This window comes from Schistocerca serialis, chromosome 7 (genome assembly GCF_023864345.2).
Source record: "Schistocerca serialis cubense isolate TAMUIC-IGC-003099 chromosome 7, iqSchSeri2.2, whole genome shotgun sequence".
Classification (NCBI taxonomy): Eukaryota; Metazoa; Arthropoda; class Insecta; order Orthoptera; family Acrididae; genus Schistocerca; species Schistocerca serialis.
Window position 1 is genome coordinate 519,372,923 of NC_064644.1, and position 19,780 is coordinate 519,392,702.

Sequence of the window (19,780 nt, forward strand, 5' to 3'; positions counted from 1 at the left end):
AATTAATTTTTCGTAACCACATAAATGCAGTATAGAGAAGAAGCTGTGTAGAAGATACGCATCAGTGCAGAATGATTATTTAATAAATATTTATTATTAGTATCTTACGTCCACTGCGGTTTTTGTGTGTTTTTTACAGACAGATAGTCTGTCAATAATATTTACAACGTAATTTATTGTGCTGACCAATTCTAGAATATTATTTTATCAAATTTCATGCAATTACACGGCAACCAACGCTAATGTAAAAATGCATAGGCTATTGGACTTCTAATCTCTCCGATGCTAATTGATGATGCTATTGTTCGCAAAGTTTTTTAAAATCAGGTGATACAGATAAGTTACCCATGTGCAAAAAATGTGATGCGATTCTATTAATTTAATTTTCACGTGACTAGCTGACAGTAATTGTGAGTACCCCGGAGCTAAGTACCTTTCAGCGTAAATACTGTAGACGTGTGACGATAAGAGCTGCCTATATAGGCGGATCCGAGTAAGGGGAATGCACATAAGTTGTACAGTACTGTTCATCATCTGAGGGAATGCGTAAAGGTGAGTTGACGCTTTCTAGTAATAATTTCGCTTGGCCGGCCAGAGTGGCCGTGCGGTTCAAGACGCTACAGTCTGGAACCCAGCGACCGCTACGGTCGCAGGTTCGAATCCTGCCTCGGGCATGGATGTGTGTGATGTCCTTAGGTTAGTTAGGTTTCATTAGTTCTAAGTTCTAGGCGACTGATGACCTCAGAAGTTAAGTCGCGTAGTGCTCAGAGCCATTTGAACCATTTGAATAATTTCGCTTGGTCTTACAACTTACGTCGACATTTTTTTTTTTTGTTTCCTCTGACGTTCACAAGTTTGTGTGGCCAGACATACCGTTCTTGTTCTCCACTTACTTCAGTGGACTACCAGTGGTCACGTGTTTGTCTGCTTCATGTTGCTAGGATCACTAGTGCACTGTTTTTTTGTTTGCAGCTTCGTGTGTGACGTCACTGCTGCTGATGGGGGCGCTGGTGGCCTACGCCGCTGCCGCGGCCAGCCTCAGCACCCGCTACGACCAGACCAGCGGCCGCCTCGTCATCCTGCTGACAGAAGGTGAGCCGGCAGGCGGCTGGTCACCCTCCTGGTGCCGAGCTGATGTCGGATCGTTGTCATTCGCAATAATATTCGCACACACCTGCATGCCTTCCCTATCGTGAGGTGATGGGACAAAATTGTTGAAGGTTTCTAGGGAGGTACGAAGATGAGGGTTTCACGTCCCATCAACACTTAGGTCATTCGAAGAAAGAACGGAAAATTAGAGGTTAACTTCCCGTCGACAACGAGGTCATTAGAGACGGAGTAGTAGCTCGGACTGCTTAACAATGGGGAAGGAAACTGGCTGTGCTCTTTCAAAGGAATCATCCGGTCATTTACTTTAAGTCATTTAGGTCGTCAGAAGACGAAGCGCGAGGAAGGATAAATTCTTTGTGTTCGTTCTACAGTAACAGCTCCATTGTTTGCCTTGAGCTCTAGAAAAAGCATGGAAAACAAATCAGCGTGACTGGAGAGGTTTTCTAACCGCCATCCTCTAGTTTCTTTATCAAGCCCATTTGCTCGATGTGAGGGTTTCAAATGCACATCAAGCAAGAATGGTCTTCTGTCACTGGCAACTTGCAGACGACATGGTTGTGATGGCAGATAGTGCAACAGACATGGAACAAATGTTAGAGAGTCTAAACACAAAATTAGAAGAATATGGAATGAAGATTAACAAGAAGAAAACGAAAAGCATAGTAATTGGAGGAAAGGGGAGAAAATGCCGTATGAAAATAGGGGGATAGGAAATAGAGCAAGTGAATAACTTCAATTACTTGGGAAGTGTAACAATGGATGATACGTATTGCTCATCAGAAATTAGGAAAAGAATTGGAATGGCAAAAGAAGGATTCAAGAGGAAACAGGTATTACTTTGTGGACCACTAAACAAAGATCTGAGGAAAAGACTTGCCAAGTGTTACATCTGGAGCGTTGCACTATACGTTGCGGGAACCTGGACATTGACGAAGGAAGATGAAAGAAGATCGGAGGCAGTAGAGATGTGGATATGGAGAAGAATGGAAAAAGTGAAATGGGAAGACCGAGTAAGGAATGAAGAAGTATTAAGAAGAGTTGGAGAAGAAAGAAACATGCTGCAGGTCATCAGAAAGAGAAAACGAAACTGGATTGGACATTCTCTGAGGAGGGACTGTTTATCGAAGGAAGAAATAGAACGAATGGTGGAGGGAAAAAGGGGAAGAGGAAAAAGAAGATATCAAATGCTGGACAATATCAAAGGAGGCAAATTTTCAGAAATGAAAAGACTGGCTATGGGCAGACAAAAGTGGAAGAGGCTTAACCCATGACAAGACCTGCCGTAAGGCAGAATAACATACTACCACTACTACTGGCAACTTTCAGTGTTTCCTCCACGGCTATAGGAAACAGTCATTGTACCAGAGTGTGGTTTGGTCGATTTAGTACCTAACATTAAGAGAGAAAAGGCTGCAAAAATTATCTGCATGCAAACTACCTGACAACATATTGCGTAAAGCGATTCTACATCCGTTACCAGGTATCGTTGATGAACCTGCGTAAAAGACATCAGAAAAGGGCGATAACTAGTCGTCTGTCCCAGTGGTAGACATGTTAACGCTACTACTTTAGACTCGGAGTTTGGGAGCATTAGGATTTCCCATTCTTGATAGCTTCATTGGAGTGAATTTAGCATTTATTTGGAAAGACACGATGAAAAAACTGATTTGGGAATACTCCTAAACATTCATCAGTTACACTCTACTGTTAATTTTATCTTCACCAGAAATGTGGAGAGCGATTTAGGTAGAGTATTTTTATGAGGCGACATATCAAAACACTGAAGATTTGCATAGTCGTAAAAAGCCTGTTTGAAAGTTGTGCACAACAGCCACAAAAATAAAGTGCTTGATCGCAATGAAATCTAGAGCGACGTACGTCTGTTTAAAGATGCCAATCCCAAATTTACCTTATTCATAGAAAATTTCCATCCAATTCTAAAGATATTTTCCGCAAATAAAATAACCTCAAAGCCAAATTACTAAAATTTTGTTGTCCATCTGCCCTGAGTAGCGTAGAGAGTATAATTCGATTAGTTTTCTTACTGGCTTAGTTCTTACTGAACCGATTTAAAAGAATGATATGCTACCTCTACATCCATTCTCTGAAAACAAGTGTGAAGTGCATGGTAGAGGTCACTTTTCTTTGTACCACTTATTAGCATATTAACCGAACCATCAAAGATTTTGCCCAGTGCAGTGATACTGGACAAGATTAAATATTCATTACATTTTCACTTTTGTGTCACAAGGAACCAACACATATTCAGGAAATATCGATCTAGTGAACCTAACTAGATCTTTTTTCTCACGGAGTTCTATCCACAGGGGCTATTAAATTGATTCCATAGTTTAAGATTTCCAGAATCTGCTAAACCGTTCCTCACAAGCGACTTCTAATCAAACTGTGTGCATGTGGAGTATCGTCTCAGTTGTGCGAAAGGTTTTGTCATTTGCTGTCAGAAAGGTCACAGTTGCTGGTATCTGACGGAGACTCGACGAGAAAAACTGAAATATTACTTGGAAGTTTTGCAGGCTCTCTGCTCTTCCTAATCGACGTTAATTATGTAGGGGACAATCTGAGCAACCACCTTAGACTGTTTTCAGATGATGCTGACAGTTACCTTACCTTAAAGTCATCAGATGATCAAAACCAATTGCAAAATGGTTTAGGCAAGATATCTGCATGGTGTGAAAAGTGGTATGAACTCAAAATAATGGAGAAAAATTTGAAGTCATCCACATGAGTACTTCAAGGAATTTCGGCTGCACGATAAATCATAAATCTAAGGCTCTAAATTCAATTAAATACTTAACGATTACAATTGCGAATAGCTTAAATTGGAATGATCACATAGATAATGTTTTGAGAAAAGTGAACGAAAGACTGGGATTTATTGACAGAACATTTATAAAATGCATCAGATCTTCTAAAGAGACAGCGACACTACACTTGTCCGCCCTCTTGTGGACTATTACTGAGCGATGTGGGATCTGCATTAGATACTACTGACGGAAGACAGCGAAAAAGTTCAAGGAATGGCAACTGATTTTCTATTATCGCGAAATAGGGGAAAGAGTATAACTGAAATGACATGAAAATTGGGGTGGCCATCATTAACATAAAGGCGATCTTCTCGTGAAGCTTAATTCACCGACTTCCTCCTCAGAGTGTGAAAATATTTTGTTCGCGCCCACCTACCTAGGGAGCAATTGACATCACAATAAAATAAGAGAAATCAGAGGTCTCAAGAAAATATTTAAGTGTTCGTTTTTCGACATCGCTGTTAGGGACTGGAACGATAGACAAATAACTTGAAGGTGGTTCGGTAAACCCTCTGCTAGGCAAATAATTAAGAACTGCAGAGAAATCATATAGATGTAGATGTATCTGCTTTCAGTTTGCAATTAAAATGGCTTTGTCTAGGGGAAATGTCCTTTTCCAATCACTAACTAGAAAATAAAATATCTAAATGACAACATTCTTAGCAAGTAGCATTTCCCATAACTCATGTAAAGCATTTGATCATGCTAGTCAGAAACTTTTTAAAGAAGAGAATGTGTTCTGGTATTAAGTATGCAGTGGAGAATTTGGTTCGCTTACGGACCCAACAGACTACAGAAGTGCTCATTTAGACACACACACACACACACACAAAGAGAGCTTATGAATCAGCTGTTTCAGAATTTGTCGAGTGAAGATAATCGATCGTATGTCGATCAGGCAAGGTTTCTGCATTGAGAGCAGTCACAGAAACTTTAAACAGGAGAAGGTTGTGTACTTCCGCGAGTATTCCACTGAAGATGGCCAGAAGACTCTGCGCCGAAATATCTAGGCACCGTGTTTCTGATATCAAGCAAATCACCCGAAATTTCATGGAACTATCTACACGCCAAAAGGTCACAACCCAGATACAACTGAGTGCTTGGTCAGTGCACGATGCTAAAGAAGCACATTAAAAGTTAATAAAATTTTGACACTTTTTCTGCATCCTAACTCATCGTCGTTTAAATCAGCCAATAAAGTAATCTGAAAAGTAACGAACTGTAGGTATTCACGGGCAGAAAGTTTCAAACGAGGCTCTGAGATCGTAAGTTGGCACTACAGAAGAGCCAGCATTAACCCTGTGTTACCTACACATTCTTATATCGATGACACGTGTTCAATATCTGGTTTCATTCAAGGGTGGTGTAGTGAATAGAATGTTTCCTATTCCGTTGCTGAAATGACGGCCATGAAATTTTTACCGCCAAAAATTGAACCGAATAACTTTAAGTGGATCACAGCAGCATTTGTGCGATTTAGTAGCTTCAAGCAAGCACTAAAGGAATACTCGACGCGTTATACTATGCGATGTTGAAACCGGTAGTTACCTCCGAATTAGAGGATTGCAAGTGGAGCAAATAAGTTTTAATGATCACAGACCTTATTTTTTTCTTCTTTTCACGCGAGTGACTGTAGTAAGAAATGGGTCTAGATAACCCGTAGGTGTTGCGGCACCAACGGCTGACATCTAGTGTTTGGGAACTGTCATGTTTCAGCTCTCTTATTAATAACGAAAGTACCTCTCTCGTACCTTCCATTCGATGCAGGGCATTTGTATGATAGGTGAATGGGACTTTCGAAAACTAAGCAAGCTTCACGCTCAAGTGTGATGTGCAGTGTATCTCCCTTGTGACAGGACCACCTCTCTAAAGATTCAAATGGCTCTGAGCACTATGGGACTTAACATCTATGGTCATCAGTCCCCTATAAATTAGAACTACTTAAACCTAACTAACCTAAGGACATCACACAACACCCAGCCATCACGGGGCAGAGAAAATCCCTGACCCCGCCGGGAATTGAACCCGGGAACCCGGGCGTGGGAAGCGAGAACGCTACCGCACGACCACGAGATGCGGGCGACCACCTCTCTGCTTGTACTAGGAACTGAATATTGCCCTGAGTATGGCATCATTTCAGAATGACAGATTTACATAAAGGATGTATACAATGTCACTAACAAGTAAACATTACCAACTTAACGTCAAGTTTTAAGGACAAGAAGTACACTTGCAAGATGTCAGCCCCAGAACTCGCTCCCACCCGAAAATTTGCATCATAATCCTGTCATCACGCAGTCATGACCTTTTGAAGGTAGAGCTTTTAAATATGTTCTTTGTGACTCGCGCCTCCCTGTTACAGGCGCTTTATGCCCGAGCGCGAAGTACTGCGCAACCGAGTAAGATGTTTGCGAGGTACTGTCTTGACATTGCAACATTATTTTTTCACTGTGTCAAAATGCACGGTTTCTAACCTATAGCTGGTGTCAGAGATCTCTTTGGCTCTGACGTTTTCATGTTACGATTCTCTAATGCAGTGTAAATTCATGAAACGAATGAGGGTGTCATTAAAGAAGTAGCGTAGCGATATCCTATTATTTACATAACTGGTGTGTGTTATTTTTCTTCTATTTTAAAGCTGTCACACTTAAAATGAACTACCTTTGCAACAGGAACGTTATTATTAAACGTAACTGGCATGGTTAAATTGTTAATCGAAACTCATTAACCACATTTCATAACAATTCTTAACATGCTTAGGTTGACTTATTTTGCTTTTCACCGACTATCAATACGAGAATACTATTAAAATAATATTGGCTGTCTGTGTGCATCATATCATACTGACACGTTACATACGTCTATTGCCTATACGTTGCCTATTTCTCGCGCAGTATCACACTGAGGTGACAAAAGTCACGCGATAGCGATACGCACATATAAAGATGGCGGCAGTGTAAAGTAAAGTATAAAGGCAGTATAAAGGGCCAGTGCATTAGTGGAGATGCCATTTATAATCAGCTGATTTGAGTGATAAGGCGCCCGACGTGGTTACGGCCATATGATGCGAATTGACAGATTGAATGCGGAATGGAAGCTGGAACTAGACGCGTGGGACATTCCATTTTGGAAATCGTCAGGAAATTCAATACTACGAGGTTCAATGTCAACAGTGTGTCGAGAATAACAAATTTCAGGTATCAGCTCTCCCCATGGACAACGAAGCGAGAGAAGCGTCGTTTGCGTAATTGTAAGTGCTGTGTGAAATAACCACAGAAATCAACGTGGAACGTATGACGAATGTATCCAGTCGCACAGTGCGGTGAAATCTCGCGTTACTGGTCTACGGCGGTAGACGACCAACGCGACTGCCGTAGTTAACAGCACGACATGGCCTGCAGCGCCTGTCCTGGTCTTCTGGCCGTATTGATTCGACCATAGACGACTGAAAAACCGAAGCCTTAGATGATTCCCGATTTCAGATGGTAAGAACTTATGGTAGTGGTCGAGTGTTGCGCAGACCTCATGAAGTCATGGGCCCAAGTTGTCTATAAAGCACTGTGCAAGCTGACGATGGCTCCATAATAGATAGGCTGTGTTTAGAGGAAATGGACTGGGTCTCCTGTTCCAACTTAACCAATCATTGACTAGAAGTGCTTATGTTCGGCTACTTCGAGGCCATATGTAGCCATTCATGCCCTTCATGTTACCAAACAATGATGGAATTTTTACAGATGACAATGCACCATGTTACCGTACCACAACTGTTGGCGATTAGTTTGAAAAACATTCTGGACAAATCGAGCGAATGATTCGGCGACCCAGATCGTCCGACGTGAAACCTATCGACCATTAATGGGATATAACCTAGAGATCAGCTCGTGCGTAAAATCCTGCACAGGCAACACATTCTCAGTTATGAGCGGCTATAGAGGCAGCATGGCTCAATATTTCTGTAGGTGAGTTCCAATGGCTTGTTGAGTCCATGTCACGTCGAGTTGCTACACTATGTCAGGCAAAAGGAGATCCGCCATGATATTAGGAGGTATTACTTTTCCCACCCCAGTGTCCATGTGTTCTGCAATAACATTTCAAAACGTTTTAGACAAATGAGTCCGCCTCTCTCCTCCTGTTCCTTCATCTTCAACATCAAATGAATAAGAGGGCTCTGGTTGCGACTCCACTACAGACTATATTACGCTCAGGCTCAAAGCCGGTGCAGTGGGGTGGTCCGAATGACAAAGAACAGGTGGCGCGAATGTTTATAAAATCTATTCATTCGAAGGGTCATAACTCCCTACCATCAGAATTACTGCCCAAATATTCACGAGGGATTGATTGGTAGAACTGATATCTTGGAAGTGTAACTTGTCCTCTTGAAAATACTGGCTCAAGCTGGTGATGCTTCCTCGCAGGACTTTATGCTCTCAAGAAGTGATCATTGCTTTGCAGATAGCATCCCAATATTTTGTAGTGAACAACACCATGAGAATCGAAGTATGTAAGATTACCTTGACTATCAGGATATGGAGTCCTTAGTAGCCAATACAGCGCCTTTATGTGCTCAAATGAAGCAGTATCCGATTTCTATTTCCCGGAATTAAGGTTAAGTGATGACGATATCAAAAAACTTGCACTCATCACATTTTTTATTGTAAACTTGAACTGAGCATATCGGTGGCGACGCGCCTGTTCCAGACGGCGAGGAGGAGGAGGTGGGCTACGTCACGGCGCCGAGCGACGGGTCCGCCCCCACGGCTTGTGAGGATGGCAGCTCCGGCGAGGACTGCCTGCAGTTCACCGACTCCAGCATGGCCGCCGCCACTGGACGACCGCTGCCTCAACATCAAGGTATCTGCTAAGTCTTCCACGAGGTCCATCAGAGGCTGCCTCAACCACCGAGGCGCCCACATGTACGGTGGAATCCAGAAGGCCCAGCATTTACTAGGCAATCTTGTATTTTAATAACCGTTTAAATTTTGTCGATTTGTTTGCGCTCTCTGTAGATTAGTTCAGACGTTCTTTGCAAAACAGTTTTTAGCATGGATAGGGACTGCAACTGCTGTGTTCGGATGCAGGCTGAGTTGGCATCCCTTCGCTCCCAGCTTCAGGCAGTGTTGGCTTCGGTCACACAGCTTGAGGCTGTTGCCAATGGGCATCACTGTGGGGGTCCGGATGGGGGTTTGTCGGGGACGGCCAGCTCGTCCCACGCATCCCCTGATCGGACTACGACTGTGGTTGCCCGGGATACTGCCCACATTGAGGCTGATCCCTCACCTGTGGTAGAGTGGGAGGTCGTTTCAAGGTGTGGCAGGGGGCGAAAGACATTCCGGAGGGCTGAACGGAAAGCCTCTCCAGTTTGTCTGACGAACCGGTTTCAGGCTCTGTCTCAGGCTGATACTGATCTTCGGCCTGACATGGCTGCTTGTCCTGTTCCAGAGGTTGCCCCTCAGTCTGCAAGATCCGGGCAGTCGCAGAGGGTGGGCTTACTGGTAGTTGGGAGCTCCAACGTCAGGCGCGTAATGGGGCCCCTTAGGGAAATGGCAGCAAGAGAGGGGAAGAAAACCAATGTGCACTCCGTGTGCATACCGGGGGGAGTCATTCCAGATGTGGAAAGGGTCCTTCCGGATGCCATGAAGGGTACAGGGTGCACCCATCTGCAGGTGGTCGCTCATGTCGGCACCAATGATGTGTGTCGCTATGGATCGGAGGAAATCCTCTCTGGCTTCCGGCGGCTATCTGATTTGGTGAAGACTGCCAGTCTCGCTAGCGGGATGAAAGCAGAGCTCACCATCTGCAGCATCGTCGACAGGACTGACTGCGGATCTTTGGTACAGAGCCGAGTGGAGGGTCTGAATCAGAGGCTGAGACGGTTCTGCGACCGTGTGGGCTGCAGATTCCTCGACTTGCGCCATAGGGTGGTGGGGTTTCGGGTTCCGCTGGATAGGTCAGGAGTCCACTACACGCAACAAGCGGCTACACGGGTAGCAGGGGTTGTGTGGCGTGGGCTGGGCGGTTTTTTAGGTTAGATGGCCTTGGGCAAGTACAGAAAGGGCAACAGCCTCAACGGGTGCGGGGCAAAGTCAGGACATGCGGGGAACAAGCAGCAATCGGTATTGTAATTGTCAACTGTCGAAGCTGCGTTGGCAAAGTACCGGAACTTCAAGCGCTGATAGAAAGCACCGAAGCTGAAAGCTGGCTTAAGCCAGAGATAAATTCTGCCGAAATTTTTACAAAGGTACAGACGGTGTTTAGAAAGGATAGATTGCATGCAACCGGTGGTGGAGTGTTCGTCGCTGTTAGTAGTAGTTTATCCTGTAGTGAAGTAGAAGTGGATAGTTCCTGTGAATTATTATGGGTGGAGGTTACACTAAACAACCGAACTAGGTTAATAATTGGCTCCTTTTACCGACCTCCCGACTCAGCAGCATTAGTGGCAGAACAACTGAGAGAAAATTTGGAATACATTTCACATAAATTTTCTCAGCATGTTATAGTCTTAGGTGGAGATTTCAATTTACCAGATATAGACTGGGACACTCAGATGTTTAGGACGGGTGGTAGGGACAGAGCATCGAGTGACATTATACTGAGTGCACTATCCGAAAATTACCTCGAGCAATTAAACAGAGAACCGACTCGTGGAGATAACATCTTGGACCTACTGATAACAAACAGACCCGAACTTTTCGACTCTGTATGTACAGAACAGGGAATCAGTGATCATAAGGCCGTTGCAGCATCCCTGAATATGGAAGTTAATAGGAATATAAAAAAAGGGAGGAAGGTTTATCTGTTTAGCAAGAGTAATAGAAGGCAGATTTCAGACTACCTAACAGATCAAAACGAAAATTTCTGTTCCGACACTGACAATGTTGAGTGTTTATGGAAAAAGTTCAAGGCAATCGTAAAATGCGTTTTAGACAGGTACGTGCCGAGTAAAACTGTGAGGGACGGGAAAAATCCACCGTGCTACAATAACAAAGTTAGGAAACTACTGCGAAAGCAAAGAGAGCTCCACTCCAAGTTTAAACGCAGCCAAAACCTCTCAGACAAACAGAAGCTAAACGATGTCAAAGTTAGCGTAAGGAGGGCTATGCGTGAAGCGTTCATTGAATTCGAAAGTAAAATTCTAAGTACCGACTTGACAGAAAATCCTAGGAAGTTCTGGTCTTACGTTAAATCAGTAAGTGGCTCGAAACAGCATATCCAGACACTACGGGATGATGATGGCATTGAAACAGAGGATGACACGCGTAAAGCTGAAATACTAAACACCTTTTTCCAAAGCTGTTTCACAGAGGAAGACCGCACTGCAGTTCCTTCTCTAAATCCTCGCACAAACGAAAAAATGGCTGACATCGAAATAAGTGTCCAAGGAATAGAAAAGCAACTGGAATCACTCAATAGAGGAAAGTCCACTGGACCTGACGGGATACCAATTCGATTCTACACAGAGTACGCGAAAGAACTTGCCCCCCTTCTAACAGCCGTGTACCGCAAGTCTCTAGAGGAACGGAGGGTTCCAAATGATTGGAAAAGAGCACAGATAGTCCCAGTCTTCAAAAAGGGTCGTCGAGCAGATGCGGAAAACTATAGACCTATATCTCTTACGTCGATCTCTTGTAGAATTTTAGAACATGTTTTTTGCTCGCGTATCATGTCATTACTGGAAACCCAGAATCTACTATGTAGGAATCAACATGGATTCCGGAAACAGCGATCGTGTGAGACCCAACTCGCCTTATTTGTTCATGAGACCCAGAAAATATTAGATACAGGCTCCCAGGTAGATGCTATTTTTCTTGACTTCCGGAAGGCGTTCGATACAGTTCCGCACTGTCGCCTGATAAACAAAGTAAGAGCCTACGGAATATCAGACCAGCTGTGTGGCTGGATTGAAGAGTCTTTAGCAAACAGAACACAGCATGTTGTTATCAATGGAGAGACGTCTACAGACGTTAAAGTAACCTCTGGCGTGCCACAGGGGAGTGTTATGGGACCATTGCTTTTCACAATATATATAAATGACCTAGTAGATAGTGTCGGAAGTTCCATGCGGCTTTTCGCGGATGATGCTGTAGTATACAGAGAAGTTGCTGCATTAGAAAATTGTAGCGAAATACAGGAAGATCTGCAGCGGATAGGCACTTGGTGCAGGGAGTGGCAACTGACCCTTAACATAGACAAATGTAATGTATTGCGAATACATAGAAAGAAGGATCCTTTATTGTACGATTATATGATAGCGGGACAAACACTGGTAGCAGTTACTTCTGTAAAATATCTGGGAGTGTGCGTACGGAACGATTTGAAGTGGAATGACCATATAAAATTAATTGTTGGTAAGGCGGGTACCAGGTTGAGATTCATTGGGAGAGTGCTTAGAAAATGTAGTCCATCAACAAAGGAGGTGGCTTACAAAACACTCGTTCGACCTATACTTGAGTATTGCTCATCAGTGTGGGATCCGTACCAGGTCGGGTTGACGGAGGAGATAGAGAAGATCCAAAGAAGAGCGGCGCGTTTCGTCACCGGGTTATTTGGTAACCGTGATAGCGTTACGGAGATGTTTAATAAACTCAAGTGGCAGACTCTGCAAGAGAGGCGCTCTGCATCGCGGTGTAGCTTGCTCGCCAGGTTTCGAGAGGGTGCGTTTCTGGATGAGGTATCGAATATATTGCTTCCCCCTACTTATACCTCCCGAGGAGATCACGAATGTAAAATTAGAGAGATTAGAGCGCGCACGGAGGCTTTCAGACAGTCGTTCTTCCCGCGAACCATACGCGACTGGAACAGGAAAGGGAGGTAATGACAGTGGCACGTAAAGTGCCCTCCGCCACACACCGTTGGGTGGCTTGCGGAGTATCAATGTAGATGTAGATGTAGATGTAGACCTGGCCCGCAGAGTCCGACGTGTTCGACCACTTTTCCTACGTCCCCAAGAAGGACGGGAAAGTCGGAATCGCCGTCCGCTACTGGCTGTTCTCAGACGGCAGGTTCGTCCACGTCCCGCCGTACGTACCGCTTTTCGTAGAACAAAATACGAACGACTCGAAGGATGCACTGTGTTTCATTGCGGAGAACGCCGATCCCTACCCCACACGAAGACAAGGCAACGTTTTGGAATTCAACCTGTGCACGTACGATAACGTGAAGCAGGCACACGAATACGCAATCGAGAACTTCCTCGGCAAGCCGGAAGCAATCCCGGACGAGCGCATGGCCACGCACCCCGTCTGGTCGACGTGGGCGCGCCACAAGAAGGACATCGACGACGCGACGGTGAGGCAGATCGCCGCAGACATCATCGCCCACGGCTTCAACGAGAGCCAGCTGCAGGTGGACGACTACTGGGAGAGCTGCTACGGCAGCCTCACCTTCGACACAGACAAGTTCCCAGACGTGAAGACGATGGTCGACGACCTCCACAAGCTGGGCTACCGAGTCACCCTGTGGGTGCACCCGTTTGTGAACCAGGACTGCGAGCCCTACTACTCGTAGGCACTGGCCAGCGGATACTTCGTCACCAGCGCCAACGGCACGGTCGACACCCAGTGGTGGAGAGGTGTGGGCGGCGTCATCGACTTCACCAACTCCGAGGCAGCAGCCTGGTGGGCGTGCAGAGTCTGGGTGAGTACTTCAGCCTTGGAATATCTCTTCTCAGGGATATCTGCTCTAAAGCGCTGCTCTGTAGAGAATGTGAGCATTCTAAATGAGGATGTTTAACTTTTGAAAAATCTCAAAACACCAAATAGAGTGGCCAAATTGGAGTTTCGCCGATTAGACGATCCCTATCAAAGAAGGCAATAACGTGTCGTACACGAACGAGAATATCAAGAGAAATGCTTTTCGCTTACCACTATGTTATCGAGAAATGCATTGTATAACTAGGCAAACACGCGGAATAGCTCCTCTTGTTTCTGAGACAGCTCTAGACTTCTAGCGAAATATTCACATCCCGAAACATTGATGTGTGCCAAGACGTAACAGGTCTCACATTCATGGTACTTTGAGAATGAAGCAGAAACTCCTTTAACAATCAAACGCGGTGACTTTTCTGAAATGTTTCGTTCTGATGAAAAGGAAAGAAATAAGGCTGCTACACCTTGCACTGTGTCGATCAATTCGTTCTTCGTCATACAGTACACTTCATATAATTCCTATTCAAAATTAGAGAGAGAAATAAAAAATAAATATCTTGTTTGACATTTACTACTTCAGTATGTCAATCAGTTGAGCTAGTATGCACCAAATTTTCGTCCTGCTGTGAAATAGGAGTATCTTGTTGCTTCTCCAAGTTTATTATTTCATTATTTTGAATTTGAGACACATTAAGCTGACTTAGTAAAAATATACAGTTTACAGTATGTTCTTGTGGCTGAGATAAATCTTATATTGCTCCGAAAGGACGGTGACAGCATTACAGTCTTAACTATAGAGAATTATTCTTCCTGTTTGGACACTCAAACTGTATTACTCGACGGAATTCGATCTAAGCCCCTGTCTTTCACAGTCAAAGACCTTACCAGATGAGCATCTAGGCATTCCCATCAGCCCCAGTCCATCTGGATCATATTGTTGATGCCAGCACTTTACACAAAGCCAAGGGTCCATGTTGGAGTCCAGCGCTGAGTAAATATTGTTCCGAGTACATCTCTTTGGCTTGCACCCTGTCAAAGGGATCGATTTTTTTTATCTTCCGACACAAGCACAATTATCTTTACAGATGAACCGTTTCACCACCTTCAGATCCAGTTGATGCGCATGTAGAACATATGAGTGACAACTTATGGTCCTCTTGTATAGCAGTTGGATCTCAAGATGACGATACCGGTCAGTCGGGAGGACAACGGTTCAATCCCGCGTCCGGCCATCCTGATTTAGGTTTTCGGTGATTTCCCTAAATCGCTTCAGGCAAATGCCGGGATGGTTCCTTTGAAAGGGCGCGGCTGACTTCCTTCCCCATCCTTCCCTAATCCGATGAGACCGATGACCTCGTAGTTTGGTCTCCTCCCCCCAAATCAACCAACCAACCAAACCGGTCATCTGAAAAGATAATTGTGATTGTACAAAATTGTTAAGGCTTCCATGGCCCCTTGTTGACGAATTTCCTGTTAGCTTCTGTGTCGGGTTCTTCGGCCAACGTCTGTTTGATGATTTCTGACGTTGCCCCAGAACGAGTAGCTGGCATTGTCAAATCCGATAAACAGTTTGTCAATTCTGATTATGTCCAAAAATTAAAAAAAAGAGCATTGTAACTGTTTTAGCAATCTCAGTCTTCTCCAGGAGATGTAAAAATGTCAGAATTTGTACAAAGAAAACCATTCAACGCTACTGGTACATGAAACAGTGCACTGGATCACAGAAACTACATATGTATACGAGCACTCATCTTGGGCTATAGCACCATCCTGAAGATTAATTAATTGTCACTTCATCTCGCCTGTCGCATTATTTCTCTGGTGGGCTTCGTTTTACCGTAACACATTCAAAGGACCTGTGCGTAGTGGGAAGGGAACGCAAATGGTTGCGCTTTTTTTTCTGAAAATTACGCCTCAAACTCATAGTCTAGTGGCTACTCTCGTGGCTTCTAGATCACGGTGTCACGGGTTCGATTCTCGGCCGGGTCAGAGGTTTTCTTCGCTAGGTGACTGGGAGTCAGTTTTGGCTTATATATTTCATCACATCTTCACTGATGCGCAAGTCGTGGAAGTGATGTCAAAAAGAAGACTTGATCTAGGTGGTCGACGAAATCATTTTTAATTTTAGTGCAAATTATGCCCAGTACCAGACTAAGAACCTCATTTCAGTCAACAATAACACCGAATTGCATCCCATTTCTGGTACACTACTAGATCACAACACTGCAGCTACAAACACGTGAGAATAAGTTCGGAATCAACAGGCTCAATCACTCTCGATAAAAATATACGATTTTTTTTCTCTTGCTACTGCCCCGTGATATTTAAATAGATACAGAACTAAATTTTAGCGGTACTCTAACACTTCCTCGATTACAAATCATCTTGCACTAGTTTCATTGATCAAAGCTAGTTGACGTTAGCGGTCATCTTCATCTCACGAGAGCTGTTAGAAGTGAAAACGGCATCTGCAGCATGCCTCAATACATGTCTGAGGCGGCGTGGAAACGAGGATCGTAGACACGGTGATTCAGAGACTCTGTGCAGTATCGCAGCCGTGCTTCACGCTACCCTACATTATACATTTTCCCATGTAATGCTCTTAATTCCGTATGATTCCGCTGAAGGCGAAAGCCGTACGGTCACTGTACAGATTTTTTTGTAGAAACATGCTGTAACCCAAGCACTACTCTTTGGCATATGCTGCACTTCCTCTTTAGGCCGAGTCCATTTACTTCGAAAAGTGTGTTCCCTTCACTCTTTATATCATGCTCTCGTCTCCGAAGAAGCTACCACGCCATCGTTCCCCGTCACTGCAAACCACGCCGCGTCACGCCTCCATGAAACAAATTTTGTGCCACATTTCTGTAGTACTCGTAGTGATTAATCGAATCACCAGCTACAAACTCTGCCATTATGACGATACTCCTTCCTACGCCGTCATAGTTGGCTTTAATATAGGTTACATTTATGAAAAACGACTATAATTATTCAACAGTTGGCATTCAAGATGAAACTGAGACTTATTGAAATTATTAATTAAAGAGAAATTTGTTTACAGAGGATAGTTCTGAGGAGTATTGTTTACATTAATTCTCTACCAGTTTCTGTCTTGAACAAGTGATAATCCTTTAAGGTGAAAGGTTAATGTTTTGATGTTATTGATTTACTTATATGTAAAATCAGTGTAACATGCGAACCGTTAGGAATATATAATGGACAGTGGACAAAAAATTATACTCAATTTACTGCAAATTATAAGCGTAATGCTTAGCTTGTGGAGGCAGATAAGTGTTTCTGATTCCATTAAATGCACTGCACGTAGTCACTGGAGCCACTGCTCGTCGACTTTGCTCATGGGGATGAAAATTACAAGTGCTCAAATTCTTAGTTATTCAGTTTCTAGCGCGAGACATCTGGTGTGAAAGTACAGTTAAAACTCATACAACATGCATAGCACTGCCTGTTTCAGGCTTACGAAAACAAGATACTAGTAGTAAGCGAGAAAAATGGTAATAAATTTTTGGAAAGTAATTCACATTTGGACGCGATAGATCATCAATTCACTATATTTTCATGAAAAAGAAGGACGGTTATTGAATATAGCGTTCTGATAGTCGAAGATAAGGCTCAATAGAAAGTTTCATGTAAATAATGAATGATGAAAGATCGGATGGAATCCTCGTCCATGTGGGTAGAAAGCTCAAACCCACTCGCAAAATACTGAGTTCTGGTTCACATGAGTCATCAGTAAAATGAATGAATATCTTCTTCGTCCTTGCCTTGACCGTGCGACTGCAAGGTCGGCAATTTCCTAACGATTAAAGCAATGTTAGTGACAGTATGTGGCTGGACACCTTTCCTGAAGCCATCCCTTCCCCCTGGGACGAATATCGTGTTGCCAGTCTGTCTGGGTCTAGGCTCCAAGCCAGCAAACAGAGCACAGCCCCGCCTGCTTCATACCCTCGTGAGTCTATCGGGACCCACCGACCATCTTGTCATCCCGTCATCCTTAGCCCAGGGCGTCATTGAATACGGTATGGAGGGGCTTGGGGTCAGCACACTGAACTCCCGGCCATCTCAATTGGCACCATGATGCTGGGTGCACTTTGTACCTGTCCTGTCACCAAGGAAAAAAATCCGTGGAAGTACTGGTCTAAAGCCCATGCTCAAGTGTGAGATCGTTTTCTAGATCGTTGCGAGTCTGGACATGGGAACCAGCTCGCTCTTAAACTAATGGGACGTGGGACACAATCTAGGAGCAACATCTACTTTGGCTGGCACCTATGTCGTTATTCTGCCAAGCAGGTGCGAACCATGCCTAGCGCGCCTCGCTGAATCACGGAAGCCACTTGTTAACGAGCTTAACTATCTAGGTAGGTCAACAAAATGAATGAGTATACCATACCTAACGAAACCAGAGTGAAATTAACGCATAATGTAGAAGAGAATCTCACCGATTTAAGCAGCATCTGACTCCATTTATATCTGCGTCCACTGGTCAGGTAAGGTTAATCATCACAATTTCTGCAGGAACTGCCTTTCCAAATTTTCGTAGGCCAAGAAGAGACTGTCCAGCGCTTGAAAGTACTTCACAAAACTTTACCGTGGCCCCGCAATGTGTCACACCACAGATAGTCTTGCAGGGTGTATATTCTATCGACAACCATATGCGCCTTTTGAAGTCTCTGTGTACAAAATAGAAATGGGCGTTTGGCGTCATTGGCCGGGAGGATCCTTGCGGGGGAAGTGCGGCCGCCTTGGCGTAAGTCTTATTACATTCGACGCCACATTGGGCGACCTGCGCGCCGGATGGGGATGAAATGATGCTGAAGACAACACAAGATCCAGTCCCTGAGCGGAGCCGGGAATCGAACCCGGACTCGTAGGTCGGCAATCTGTCACGCTGACCACTCAGCTATCGGGGCGGATGAAATGATGCTGAAGACAACACAAGATCCAGTCCCTGAGCGGAGCCGGGAATCGAACCCGGACTCGTAGGTCGGCAATCTGTCACGCTGACCACTCAGCTATCGGGGCGGACGTCTCTGTGTACAGAAACTACGTTAATCAACAAAACGAGGCGAAACAGCCACCATGTTTCAAAGTTGAGGTCAGAAGATCTGCAGCATTTGGAAAACAGGATATGTGTATGTGTAGAATGGAAATTTATATCGGGCTTAGAGTCGTTTCTCGATTTCTCAGCGGCGAAAGTATCATCACCTTCCGTTCTTTTTTTCCGCCATCTGTTTCTGCTCGCGTTATATTTAACGCCTACTCGTCGACCAGTGACTCCTGTTTACTGATACTGCCTTTTGTTTCCAGGCACTGCACAAGGTGACCGGTATCGACTCGTTCAAGTTCGACGCCAGAGAGACCAGCTGGCTGCCGTACGAGTCGACCATCGAGCCCCTCGAGCTGAACCCGGTGCGCTTCACCGACGACTACGTGAAGACGGTGTCCCAGTTCGGCCCCCTGATCGAGGTGCGCTCCAGCGTGCGCAGTCAGCAGCAGCCCGTCTTCTTCCGCATGTTCGACAAGCACAGCAGCTGGAGCGCCCAGAACGGCCTGCGCACGCTGATCCCCTCGCTGCTGCACATGAACGTGGTCGGCCACCCGTTCGTGCTGCCCGACATGATAGGCGGCAACGTCAACAGCGGCAACGGGCCCGACACGGAGCTCTACATCCGCTGGCTGGAGGCCGCCGTCTTCATACCGGCGCTGCAGATGTCCATCGCGCCGTGGGACTTTGACGACGAGGTGCGTCCAGTCCCAGCGTCGTTCAACTATCAAACTTTCGAGGCGTTCAACGATTCGTTGGCCCTGTAATGACCAGAGATATAGTGGTCATGTTTGTCTTTTTCTACCAGTGATATCCTTCCATTATCTTCGTTAAAATTTAAATCCGATGACGCATACTGTGAACCAAGTGTGGACCTGACCTATAGCAATCACAATTTGGAATGACTACCTAGTTCAAGATGTAGCGTGCAACTCAAGCGATAGCTTAAGTTTGCCCACTGGAATGTACGAGAAACACTGCATGCTTTCGTCAATTATTATTTCCGAATACCTTTCACTGTGTAGCTACAGGACAACCATTATTAATCACTCACGCATTTACTGCGTATTTATTTGAATTCACACTGGTGAGATTGAGGTTTCTGGATTACGAAAATCTACCGTTAGTTTGTGCCAGTG

General features: G+C 44.7%; 1 protein-coding gene across 1 annotated transcript; it reads left to right on the forward strand.

Annotated features, from left to right (window-relative positions):
• The first annotated feature begins 542 nt into the window (after positions 1 to 542).
• On the forward strand, positions 543 to 19,408 carry LOC126413199 (myogenesis-regulating glycosidase-like). The gene is made up of 6 exons (XM_050083095.1): positions 543 to 552; positions 973 to 1,092; positions 8,634 to 8,786; positions 12,844 to 13,394; positions 13,440 to 13,568; positions 18,905 to 19,408. Exons 1-6 carry the CDS (start codon positions 543 to 545, stop codon positions 19,406 to 19,408), a joined length of 1,467 nt encoding a protein of 488 aa, XP_049939052.1.
• Positions 19,409 to 19,780: the final 372 nt, after the last annotated feature.